General features: G+C 43.0%; 1 protein-coding gene across 1 annotated transcript in view; it reads left to right on the top strand.

The window, feature by feature from the left end:
- Positions 1-12,945, top strand: part of VIPR1 (vasoactive intestinal peptide receptor 1) — a gene marked incomplete at both ends in the record, with an annotated part of 99,433 nt that overhangs the window by 31,410 nt on the left and 55,078 nt on the right. The window contains one exon of the mRNA XM_079538661.1: positions 6,623-6,719. Within this exon, the coding sequence (XP_079394787.1) occupies positions 6,623-6,719 (97 nt within the window). The remainder of the gene's footprint in view (positions 1-6,622; positions 6,720-12,945) is intronic.

Here is a 12,945-nt window from a genome sequence, read left to right as displayed (position 1 = left end):
AGTTTTGATGAGGCACACCCTCAGGGTTTTACCCTCAGGGTTTTCCAGTCTCTTCTGAACTTGCAGTTGAGTTGAGGACCGGTTCTACTGTGCGCAGCAGCCAAGAGGTGGCTACTGGGGAGATGACTCAGTGCTGGGTGGGTGGCAATTTGGGAGAGGATTAATAGGTAGTTGCACATTCTTACGAAGACAAGTACCTAGTTCTGAACAACAGCGTTTCAAATTCAGTGTATCTTGAAAATAACACAAGCCACAAACATATTGGAACACTTAACTAATCTTTCACCCAAATTCTCCTGATGGATATCATCTCTCTTCTACTCTTAGACTGCAGTGTGAAAAGATGGAGCTGTCTGGAAGGTAATTATTCAGGTTAGGGGTGAGTCTGTGGGTTTTCTCATTTATCTTTGGGTATTTGGGGTATAGACATCTACAGTTGCCTTCAGCTCCCGGAACAAAGCAGTGTAGGCTAAGTTTCCTCTAAAGTATTTTAGACAGTTCCTTCATTTTGAAGTGACTCATGCTTTAAAACTGCCTTCTTGTGTCTGCAGGCAGGGAAGAATAATCAATCATCTCTTGCTTTTTCTTTTTTTCTTTTCACAACCATGGCAGAGATGTTACAACTCTGCTCTTCGTTGTGCCCAGATGGTAGATCCAAACACCACTGATTTCAGTATTGAAGCTTCTATTTCTGCAACGGCCTGAATTGAAATCCTTCCTTTGAGCTTGCTGGAATGGAAATGCATACTTAGCCACTCCAGATGATAATTTTAAGTAAGGAGCAAAATATTTTTTACCCAGTCACCAGAGCTGTCTCCTACTCAGCAGTGGAAACTTACTCAAGTGCTGCCTCTCATTTAATTGCTGTGTCATAATGATCACTTTTTCCAACTCAGCTCTGCTCTCCAGGAGAGGAACATACAAGCTGAACACTAAAGAGTTAAAAGAGCCACTCAGCTTCTTCCCTTCTGGTTCTCCAGCTCTTTGCATAACAAAGCACACATTTCTTTGATCTTCCAACCCCTCACATAGAGAGGAGACAATAAGACTAAATGAGGTCCCTGTGTCTCCAAGCTGCTGGATTGGTTTGGCCAAGTCGCCTTTGTTCTATGGGGCCTGCTTAGTTCAGCTGGAAGAAAAACCCATCTGCATTCCTTGTCAAATGATAGCGCTGTTACTGGCATTATTGTGTCTGGCAGGAGCATGAAATGAAGTGATTTGAACAGCAAACTGAGAGTGAGGACTCTTGGGTATTTGCCTGGACCTCTTTTGTTTGGAAGGTCTCCTAGGGATGTGTGCCACCACCTTTGCTCTGAGAGTCCCTTGGCTGATTGTAGAGCAGTGCAAGAGCTGAGGACATAGCAAAGTATAGCTTGGCTCTGCTTGCAAACACTGAATTGTTCTTGCAAGTTCCCCTGAAACTACACTTTCCTTATTGACCCGATGAAGGTCACAAAGGACGTCTTGTGTGTTTTGATCTCGTTCTTATCTCCCAGTTGGTCTATATTACTGGTATCTACCACTTATTTCCCCGTGTTGTCACGATGTTTGTGCTTTCCAATTCGTAGACAAAGATCATTTGAAAGAGCAAATAATTATAATGCTCCGTAAATAATTTACAATCTTTTTTTTTCCTTTACAGATAAGCAGATCTTATGAAGCTCTTAGGTTTGATAATGTTCATAACTGTGTTATCCATCCCCACAGATAGAAATTCTCTGTTGGTATTTCTATGCGTCCACTCTTTACCCATTCTTGCACTTGAACCACTCTGTATTTTTGACTCATTCACAGAATCACAGAATCAGAATCACAGAATTGTAGGGGTTGGAAGGGACCTCCAGAGATCATCGAGTCCAATCCCCATCATTCAAAGGCTTGTTATGAATAACAATGCTCTAATTTTAGGAAGATGTTCAAAAGGAAGAAACTGAGAATCTAGTTTTAAAGCAGAGCTGAATGAAGTTAAGGAAGAAACCAAAGCAGAGGCTATCGCATAACAGAAGTCTTCAGTCCTATGTTCTCATAAATAATAAGAATAAATGAAAGCATCTGATGATGCTAATGGTGAGCTCTTCCTTGGGCTTAGCTAGAGCAGCCCCTCCAGGGCTATGCTACTAAGACTACTAAGGAATAAGACCTACCTGCCAAAATCTTTTGTTTCCTTTGCTGCCTACCTAAAAAAAAAAAAAAAAGGTTGAGAATCCCCAGCACTGCCTACAGCAGTGATTTTGTGTTATAGAAACCACAGCAGCTGATGCTCTTGTCTAATATAGTTACTGCCTCCCCATGGCTTTGTTTGGACAACAAAGAGAAATGCGCCCGTCTGTCACTGTTTTATACCCTCTGGGAGCTGCACAGAAATGGACAAGGGACATAGTTTCATTTTCTGTAGATTTCTCAGTTCTACTCCTCCTTTGTTGGACTTGAAATGGTGTTGTCACTGTGGTCGTTCTATTCTCCATCTCTGCTGGGTCCTCCAGAGAGGCAGAGGAACACTCTGGGTTCAGTAGAAAGGGAGGTGCTGATGTTTTTTTCACTTCTTGTGAGCCCGTATTCCTGTTGTGGGGTTTTGTTTGCTGTGAATCCTGCCTGCCTTTGAGAAATATCCCCCTCGTTAATCCGTTTCTGCCAATGACAGCATAGAGGAAACCAAACATTTCTGTATCTCCTCCAGTCTATGACAAACCTTCAACTTGTATTTAATTAAAGAGCGTACACAATGGCTTTCTTAGCACTAGCAGTAATCCTTTAACAATTGCTGGGACCCTGAGAGAAAAACTCTCATTAATAAAGACTTTGGGGGATAACTCCACAGGAGAGTTGCTGCAGAATTCAGAGCTGCAGGAAATCATGCCCAGTAAAAAACTTGTTCGTCACTCTGCTCAGTGTGTGCTGGAAAAATGGCCCCTGACAAATCCACCACAACTTTTACGTGGTAACCCATGCGTTCCAGAAGGGCTTTTAGTGAATGGGTGTTTAATGAGTTTGAGCTAACTGCACATCCATGATGGATATGCCCAGGAAAAAGGGGTTATTGTTTGCTAGCTAGTGTTTGCGTGACCTACCAAGTGTTGTGGTCAGGCTTTCCGTTTACCTGCACTTTTTGGGTGGGAAATGTGGATCACTGTAGTCCTTAGCCCTGTGTCTGTGTGGCCAGTTGCCACTGATGTGAAAGATGTCAAACTCCACAGTCCTTGTGGATGCCCCATCCCTGCAGGCATTCAGGGCCAGGCTGGATGTGGCTCTGGGCAGCCTGGGCTGCTGGTTGGCGACCTGCACACAGCGGGGCGTTGGAACTGGATGAGTGTTGTGCTCCTTTACAACCCAGGCCATTCCATGATTTTATGATTCTATGATCCTTGCCTTTTCCAGAGGGAAGATAAAAAAGCCAAAGTGGGGAAGCAGTGAAGTGAGTTCATACCAAGCTATCTGTAAAGTGTCTTTCGTTTTCTTCTGGGAGGAACCCACCGAGGAAGGATTGTTATTCAGCCTCTGATCCCAAGAAGGGGGTCAGAGGAGTCTTGTTTTGGCAGACAAGACTTACAGCACTGAGGTACATGGTTAGAGGACATGGTGGGGTGACTTGGGGTTGGACTCTAGAAGTTTAGAGGTCTTTTCCCACCTTTATAATTCTGTTTGTTTGGATTGTTTATTTCCTTATTTAGTGAGTGTGGGGATTAAGCCATAAACCAGAAGGCTTCAAGTGTGAGTCTGTTTGACCTTGATGATTCAGTTTAAGATCTTTTAGACTCTAAATTCACACATCGGTGACCTTCCCCACCTAAATATTGGATGTTTCAGTCTGAAGTTCAATCAGCCAAGGGGCATGAAAAAACCTTCAAGACTGATGCTCACAAGCTCTCTGTGGACTAGAAGGAGTGGCAAAAATCAATTGATACTGAATGCACAGCGTTTACCCAACTAAACCGAGGGAAGATAAGTCCCACTGAGAGTAATGATAAAATAGTCTTTAAAAAAAGAGTTATCTCATGCTGTTTTTAGAGAACTTAGTGTATTTATGTAGCCTCCTGTCTTATGATGTTGCCCCATGATGTCAGAGGCTGATGTTGGTAGGATGGCAGTAGGGATCGAACCTTCCCACCAATATTCCATGACTTTTTCTTTCCGTGTGAGTGATGGCAGCAGAGGAGCAATCTGACAGAATGGTGTCTGACATGGAAGTGTGTATAGAGCAAAGGAATGTCACTGAATTCCTCCATGAACTAAAAGTGGCACCTGCTGACGTTCACTGATGAGCACAGTGAGGAGTGGGTGGTGCATTTCAACAGCAGCGTCAGTGGGTCACCTCTGCTGATGCAGATTTGGGCAAGCCCAGAATGAAGGCTTTTGATCATTGCTGGCAAAAAGGCACAGCAAACGGTGTGACTAGATTGAAAAAGAGTTTTGCAGCTGGGAATTTGCTCTAGCCCATAGTGCTATTGCGCTCTTCGTGTTGGTTGTCATTTCCATGAAAATAAAAAGGAGGCATTACTTTTGGAGCGACCTAGGCAATATATGCAATCAACCAATTTAGGCTTGCATTTGTTTGTGAGTAGGAGATATGGTGAAGTACTTGCTAGTGGGCTCAGCAGAACATTTGCAGCCTAAAAGAATCCTAACGATGGGTTCTAGCGCTTTGCCAACCCTGATCAAAGTTAGAGTTGTATGAATTAATTTATAAAGTGAACACTCAAATTGTTTATAAATGTGAGAAGGATCAGGTAATAGGCTCAGTCCAGAGAGTTTTGACTTTCCTTTAATAAAAGGAATGTTTTGAAAGCAGAGCATTTCAATCTTTATTTTTAAAGTAAGCTCCACGTTCTTTTACACGCATACACACACATATATATATATCAGTTAAAATGAATTTCCCTTTTGGAAAAAAAAAATTAATAATAAAAAATAGAAACATTTGAGTACCAGGACAGCAGCAATTCAGTCTCCTTCAATGTGCTGTTGTTTTGGTTTTTCTTTTAATTTGGCTGGAAAGTCACATTGCAGTAATAATTGTCTGTATACTGCTAATCGAAGCCCATTCTCAGCCTAAGGGAAATTATAGTCTGAGCAAGGCATGGACTAGAAGAAGGAAAAGATTAGGTTGATTTAGTAAGAGACTGGATTAAAATTATAACATAATTTAGCATATTAATTTTTATTCTAAGTGTAAATTGCATCAAAGCTTTGTTCCTTTGGAGGGTTTCTGGGTCTTCTGTTTTACTGCATCGGCTGATGAATGAGTAGCAAAGTAGCTCTCATTTTGAAAAGAGACATGAAGAGTTCTTTTTTTTTCTTTCTTTCTCTGCTTTCTTCAGACCAAAATACTTCCACCCCCCCCCCCCCCCCCAAATTCACCAACTGTGAAGGCAGAATCTCAATGAATTTTAATGGAGAAAAGCTGTAAGTCTGCCTCACATCTGTCCCTGAAGCTCACCTCACTCAGGGTTACTCCTGCATTGCATTTCACATTGTCTGAGCAGACTCAAGCCAACACTGCTGCTCTCTCCACATCATTTCCTTCTCACTGTCTCTTTGCAGTTGAGTTTCTGAACAGGTTATCTCCCAACTCAACGTGGTTTGCCATCTCTTTGAAGGAGGTTGGGTTCTCTGTTTGATTTTGTGCAGCGCCTGCCATAATGGGAAACTTATGAAGATACGAGCAACAAAGTCATGCAATCATTAAGGTTGGAAAAGCCTTTTGAGATCCCCAAGTCCAACCCCAGCCCATCCCTACCATGCCCACTGACCACGTCCTCAGTGCCACATCTACCCTCTTCATAAAAACCCCCAGGGGCTGTGACTCCACCACCCCTGTGTGCAGCCTGTGCCTGGTGGGGTGTTCCCTCCATGTGGGAGCAGGTTGGTGACATTAACATGACTGTGCTGGCTGACATTAACATGACCCCATCTGGCTCGTGGTTCCTTTTTTGGATGCCAATTGTTATGGTCCATACTTTGTGACTGAGAATGCATGATGTAAGAGTCCATGATTAATTATCTGCGCGTTTTAGACACTGATGTATTTAAAAAAAGCCAAATATAATTAGGTCTAAGTGGGGAGAAAACACTTAGGGGAGAGAAAAAGCCTTCTTACTGGGAATTTCCTGCTTTTTAGCTCCTTGATCTCCTAATCTGCATCTGAGATTTTGTTCTTATTTGGTTTGGGTTTTGTTTTGCTCTGAATTAGCATGAGCCAGGAGGCAGTCCATGTGGGAAGGGAGGGAATAAACGATGTAAGCACAGATCCCACTGCTCCTGGCATGAATTTTAAAGCTGCCATCTTCCTGCCCTAGATAGCTGTCAGTGTTAGTCTAGTCAGGCAGGGTTCCCAGAGGATAAAGAAGCAGAATTGCTCTTGATCATCAGCAAAAAAAAGTTTGTTTTTATCTTTTTATGATAGGCACAGAGAACAATGGTGTTTTTTGTTGGGTCTTTTTTTTTTTCAGTAGGTACTGGATTATTTTCCCCTCTCTCAATCAAATGTAAAATGAGCCTGGATGCATATCCCCATGGTGCATTGCATTGACCCAGCAGAGCTTGGCTAGCTGTGCATCCCCAGGAATGCATCCTGAGTACACATGGGTTTTGCTCACTCTCTCCTTTCCTCTTGCCCTTCTTGCAGGCATCCAGCACGCGCCCAGAGTGCAGCATCATGCTGGAGATTGAAGAGGAACGCAGCCAGTGCCTGGCAGAGATCACTGAGGATAATCAGACCTCAGGTATGGGAGCAACTTCTTCCATCTCTGACCCTCAGGCTCCCATCCCTCGATTCACATCTGCCTTGTCTGTGCCATTTCTTGTCCCTCTTGCTGCAGCAGAGTGCTGCCTGGGTTTGCTTTGGCTGATGTTGAGCTCTTATGTTAGGAGGGAGAGATGCTGATCCCTCTAAAGCACAGTTCCACCAGTTCCATCCAAGTATTTGAATAGCTTGATGATGACCACCCACAGGGGGGTGAACCTCAGCCATCTCAGGCTGTTTAATCAGAGTCAGTCACGCCTCTTTCTGAACTGGAAGTGTCTTAACCAACTCTGATACCTTTACTCACCTCCCTTCTTCGATGATCAGAAGAAGAGAATCAAGTTGACAGTGCCAGCTTTGCTCTCCATTCTCCCAAGGTTTCCCCATCCCAGCAGCCAAGGATCTGTGCCTCCTTTGAGGAGAAGGCATAACACAACATGAATTGGGCAAGTGGTGTTTCAGAACAGGAGAGATGCTGCAGGACATGACTGTGAGGATGGGGGATATTTCATACATTTTTGCTGTTGAAGTTCCTTGGTAGGCAGCCTGTAGGGAGCTTGGGGTATTTTGGCACAGCCACTCATGCTCAACCCTTAATTGTAGAGATCTGAGTGGCAGAAAAATAAAGGTTTTATTCTGGTCTTGTCCTGTCATATCTCACAGCAGTTAAGTCAAAGCTCCAGGAATTGGATGTTGGGGTGGACTTGTCCCCTCCAAGTGCCTCTCTCAAGGCAGAGTCAGAGTTTGTGTGTAAAGGAGGTGTAGGGAGCAGTGGGAGACTGGTGGGTTCCAAAAAGAGGAGATCACATCGGTTGGGGTAAAGGTAGGAAGATGCATATCCTGCTTTACATTTGCATCCTGAAAGAGGAAAAAGTGAAAGATGTCTTCTCATCCTCTTTCACTTGGCACTGCTCAAAATAGGCTACAGACCAAAGGGCTGTCCTGCATGGTGCTTATTAATGATAGAACAGCATCCTTGGGCCAAGCTGGTCCCTCAGGGAGCTTTACTGAATGCAAGGAAGGCTTTTGGCCCCTGCTTTTATCTATTAAAATGTGTTTTCCTTTGATTTTAAGCATCCCAGTGCATTTAAATAGAGCTGTTTGAAGAAATGTTCCCCTGGAATACAGTAAAGAAAGGAGAAATCAGGGTACTTAAATACATTCTCTGAAAGCCAACTAAATGCTTCATTTCATTTTCATGCACACTTGGAGAAATTCAATTAAATGCAGGACATTCAAAATGAAAGAATAAATATTCAAGTGTTAATCTTTTTTTTCTCCTTTTTCAAAATGTTCTTCCCCATTGAGAAGTTTAGTCCAAAACGTGTTATGTGGTGTTGTTTTGGCTTTTTTTTCCTCTCCACTGAATTAAACAAGCGTATTTTTGCTGATTCTGATGTCAGAGCACGCTCAGCCTTACTGTGTGCCATCCATGCCTAAAGCATAAGCAAGTGTATAAACACCTTCTGGAGTTTGTTTTTCATCAGGGAATGCTGAAATATTGGGTCGTAGGAATTCTGCATTTCTGCCCATTGCTACCGTAGTCGTTACACAAGATATGAGCACTGTAAGATGTTCTCCTCCACGGAGATGGATGTTCTACATTACACATAGTGTAATCTACAACACACATAGTGTTCCACATCAGTAGGTATTTAAGAGTTCAGTATATGAATTCCAGCAAAGAACTCACCTCTGCCCTTGCAATCAGTGGAAAGAAACCTCAACTTCTGATGTGTGATTGCTCTGGCACTGAGGTGGGTGACCAATAGATAAGTGCATCAACTTTTGGAGGTGTCTATTTTGGAAGTGATGTGGACCAACAGCTTCTAAATGTCTAAACAGCATGTGTTTTCCTGTTGGAGTGTCCAATCCATGATGTGTGAGCTCAAGTAGACTGAAAAAGCTGTTTTTTCTGTGCAAGTCAGTAATTATAGCTGAGCACAGCTGCAAAATTCAGCTCTGATCTTTGGAGATGTGGAGGAGGGGGCAGTTTGGTTGGCAGAGATGACATGGAAGTGATGACAGGAGATCGCACGGAGGTGAAGTTTATTTCCAGCAACGTTAAGACTGAACAATTTAAAAATAAATGTTGCATAAAACCTCCTAGCTGAATTCCCTAGAAAAGCATTAACTTTAACGTGGCTCAGTCTCACAAAGGAGGAGAATGGAAAGCAATTGGAGCTCTCTGCCAGTTGTAATGTAGTACCGTGATTTATGGCCAGGTAGGTGTATTGCCTTCTGTGCATTCAACATCCTGTTAGCAAGAAGAAAATCACTTGAGATTTAACAGCCAATTTATTATCCTTTCTAATTGAATGAGTGGGATTAAGGAAACGCGCAGTTCCAATACAGTCTAGAAATAAAGCTTTGTTTAGAAGCCATTATCAGTTGTATCGATTGGAGGGGCTTAATCACAGCTGTAATTTGTTGTGTCAAATAGATTAGTCATTTGTAAAGAACACCTGATGGTAATACTGAGATTAATCACTAGCTCAGGGTAAGCAGGTAGATTTCCACTGATAAACAATAACATCTGTCTTAACACTGTTTTGTGTTTGAACAGCCATTAATTACAGTGGGTATATGTGCGTGAGTTAAATCAATGCTTTCTTTTCAAATTAAATGTCTGTGTTTTCAGTGCACGTGGTGGGGGCCAATTGCTGTTCCTAGAATCAGTCCTGGACCACAGACAGCCACCGCTGGTGAGACTGGAGTCTCTCTTTTCTCTCTTAGGCCCATTTTTGAGGAAACGGTGTCTGATAAGATGGTGTTGTCTTTTTGAGTGCAGAAGGTGCAACTGGGATGCAACAGCAGTGGAGATTGGTTTAAGCTGGCAGCACGTGCAAAGAATAAAATGGCTGTGAGATTGACGTTTGGGCTTTAAGGAAGTTGCTAACCATCAGAGGGCACAGAGCTGCAGGAAGGAATGCTTTATTGGCTCCACAGTGGAGTGTGCCCAGTTTATGAAAGGGTGTGTAAGATGCAGTTGTGCTTTGCAGTATGGAATTGAGTTTCATGAGCTGGACTGCCCTGGCAGCCCTCTGCCCTGTTATCCTTTCACCTCAATGATCAGACAGCATGATCTTGTATCTCTTGTAAAGTGGCAATTGTGATGCAGTACAGAGGTGGATTCTTTATCGTTGAAATGAAGACCAGATAGACTGAGATCTGTTGGCTTCACGTGGGCAAATAGCTACTGATTGGGAATAACTTTTGGTGAGGGATCTCTGATTTTATGTTGCTCTGAGGTATTCTAGCAGAATGTAGGCATCTCTTTTAGGATGCAGTGAATCAGATTGCTGTATTGTGGAGGCTTAGCTCACCTGTGCTGGAAATAACCCCAGCTCCCAGGTGGGTCCCATCCTGTTGTCCACTGGTTTGGAGGGGATTAGGGTAAGTGAAGTGAAGTCTCACTCCCATCATTAGAAGACATGCATCTGTGTGTTCACATACAGAATTGGAATAAAACCTTCACTAGGGCATTTGTTATATGATCTTTCCAGCCTTTTTTATTCCCCAAAGAGTGTTTACAGTATAATTTATAGCACTGCTAAGAAAAAGTCTTCTGTAGATCTTATTACTGTGCAAATGGCAGGTGTCTTGCCTGCCCAGTGCAGGAGGTGATGCACATAGTGCTCATCTCAGTCTTGGTGCAGAGCGTGTTCCTAAGTGACCTAAAAACCAGTAATGTTGCCTGTACTTATCCTACAGTGTGATATAGGGGACCTTTGCTGGGTTTGACATGATGGAAATTGGGCATTGGTTATTCCTTCCTTTATCACAAAGCCCAGAGAAGGTATTGCTGAGCTGCATCGCAGATGTGCCTGGCTGTTGAACTGGGTGGCATTTTGTAGTTTTGTCACGTGGGAATTGGCTGGCTTTTCTTTGCAGGCCACATGCTGATCTCGTGGCAAGCATGGCAGGGTTGCAGTAGTTCAGATACTGAGAATGGCACAAATCATAGCTGCACGTAGATGTCACACGTGTGTGAATCATTTAGAATGAATCACAGCATGGCTTCGATTGGAAGAGACCTCAAAGATCACCTAGTTACAACCGCCCTGCAAAAGGGGGTTGGTTTTCTTTTTACTCCAGATTCTTTAATTTCCCACTCTAAATGTGTTCTGATTCTCTCTCCATGCTGGTGTCATAGTTGTTCTCCCTGCAAACTTTGCCTCATTTGACATCCATAGAGTATTGCAACATCATGGTTTAGTAGGCATGGTGGGGATGGGCTGACAGTTGGGCGAGATAATCTTAGTGGTCTTTTCCAACCATTAGGATGCCCTAACAGCACTATTGTTGAAGTGATGGTGGTTCCTGAGTATTCTTGGCTTCAGTTTTCCTCCTTTAAACTAAAAGTAATGCTATTTTTGTATTTAGAAGGGGTAAGTTAAGGACAAGTACATTGAAATGTGTCCAGTTGCACTTTTTTATGATTTAGACTTCTAACAGAATTGTGCATAGATAGAATATGAAAGGCAGTATTTTGGCAGCACCTACAGTTTAAATTCACAGGAAAATATTATGTATCTGCAGAGAAATAACACTTCCAAAGAGAAATCCCATGGAGTTTAGGTTAGATAAGTCAGGTTTTCTATCTTCTTCCAGTGAATCTGTATGTAGTATCACGCATCACTCTGAATTGGCTGTGGGTGCAGATTTTGTGGGTGATATTTTCCTAGAAGCTGCCAACAGAGGTTCCCCAAGGAACTCAAATTATATCCAGCATACACAAAACCACATTCCCCTGTACACTAGTGCCAAGCAGTGCAAAGTGAAGCAAGCAGAGGCAAGAGCTCAATTCCTGACAGTGCTCTGGCATTCGATATTGGTGGGACATAGAGCCTAGGAGTTCATCAGCCAGTTCCTGGGGGAGTTCTGCCTGGGCAGCTGCAGGATCTGTTCACTGAATCATTAAGGTTGGAAAAGACCTATAAGATCATCTAGACCAGCCATCAAGGCCAAGTCGGACCCAGGATTTGAGTGCCTTCAACAAAGCTTCCCCACTGGATGAGCATGGTGAGAAGTTTTGGGAGTTACTCTGCAAACAGGGGTTGCCACACAGTCAGTAGCTGCTGCAGAAGATGATATGCAGTACATGCTTGGGCTGTTGTCTTTCCATTTCTCTTTGCTTTCCAGCTTATGGGGCTGCTCCTCTGGTAGCATCTCCCAGCCTACAATATAAATCAAGGTGGTAATTCTATAGCCTGGTGTTCTCCAAGGCATTTATTAGTTGGAGTTTATAAGAGTTCCTTCGACCTCTGTTACTTTGAAAATGCATATGAGCATGTTTCAGAAGCAAAGAATGCAATCCCAGCCCCACTGAAAACTAAGCTTTAATCCAGATTCTTTTTCAGCCAAGACATGTGTGTGCAATGCGGTAACTGCTCAGATGATAATACAGATTGCAGCAGTAGGGCAAGGAGGAGAAGGTAGCAAGAAGCAGTTCTGCTTTCCAGGCCCACAAATGGTGGCAAATCTCCCTCCATGTGAAGTGTGTCAGAGCCCTTAAGGCTTGCTGCAGGGCAGGTTTCATCACTGCATGGCTTCTTGCTGACTTCCACTTGTTTTTTGTTTTGTTTTGTTTTGTTTTTTTATCCCTGAGCACCAACAGTTGTTTTTTCATTGTTTGCCTTTGTTTTGTTTTGTTATTTTACGAAAGCTCCCCTTGCAGTGGCTGCGGTTTACAGATAGTTCAGCTTAATCTGAAGCATCCAAATAAAATAAAATAAATCCCATTTTATTTACTCTGGTTTTTTTGGGCCTTGTCAACAAAAGCAATCACGTCTAGGTGAGCTGACTGTGCTCATTATCTCCTTATCTCATTATTGCTAATTGATTCTCTGTGCAATCAGAAATTCTTTCAGAAGTGACAGAGTCAATTAGGGATGACAGTTGAATGAAGTACTGTGTGAGTCATATTTGGATGGGGTGAGCAGCTGTGGAGACCATGCTTCTATGCAGAAAACTGTGTTGTCCCACAGTTAATAGCCTTCATGGAGAGTAGTGGCAATATTAGGCAGATCTCAGGCATGGAAAGTCTAGCTCAGATTTGTAGATTAATAGCGTGCAAGTTTAGGTATGAGAGAAAATGCTTGAGGACACAGAGTTGACGTTTAAACCACAGAAGACTGCAGACTCTGATGATCTAGGTTGATGGGAGGGGATTTTCTGTGTTTGTATGTTCCTTGGCTTGGTAA

This window comes from Tetrao urogallus (assembly GCF_951394365.1).
Source record: "Tetrao urogallus genome assembly, chromosome: 7".
Lineage (NCBI taxonomy): Eukaryota > Metazoa > Chordata > Aves > Galliformes > Phasianidae > Tetrao > Tetrao urogallus.
Note: the sequence above shows the minus strand (reverse complement) of the source record. Positions and strands in the feature narration are given on the sequence as shown.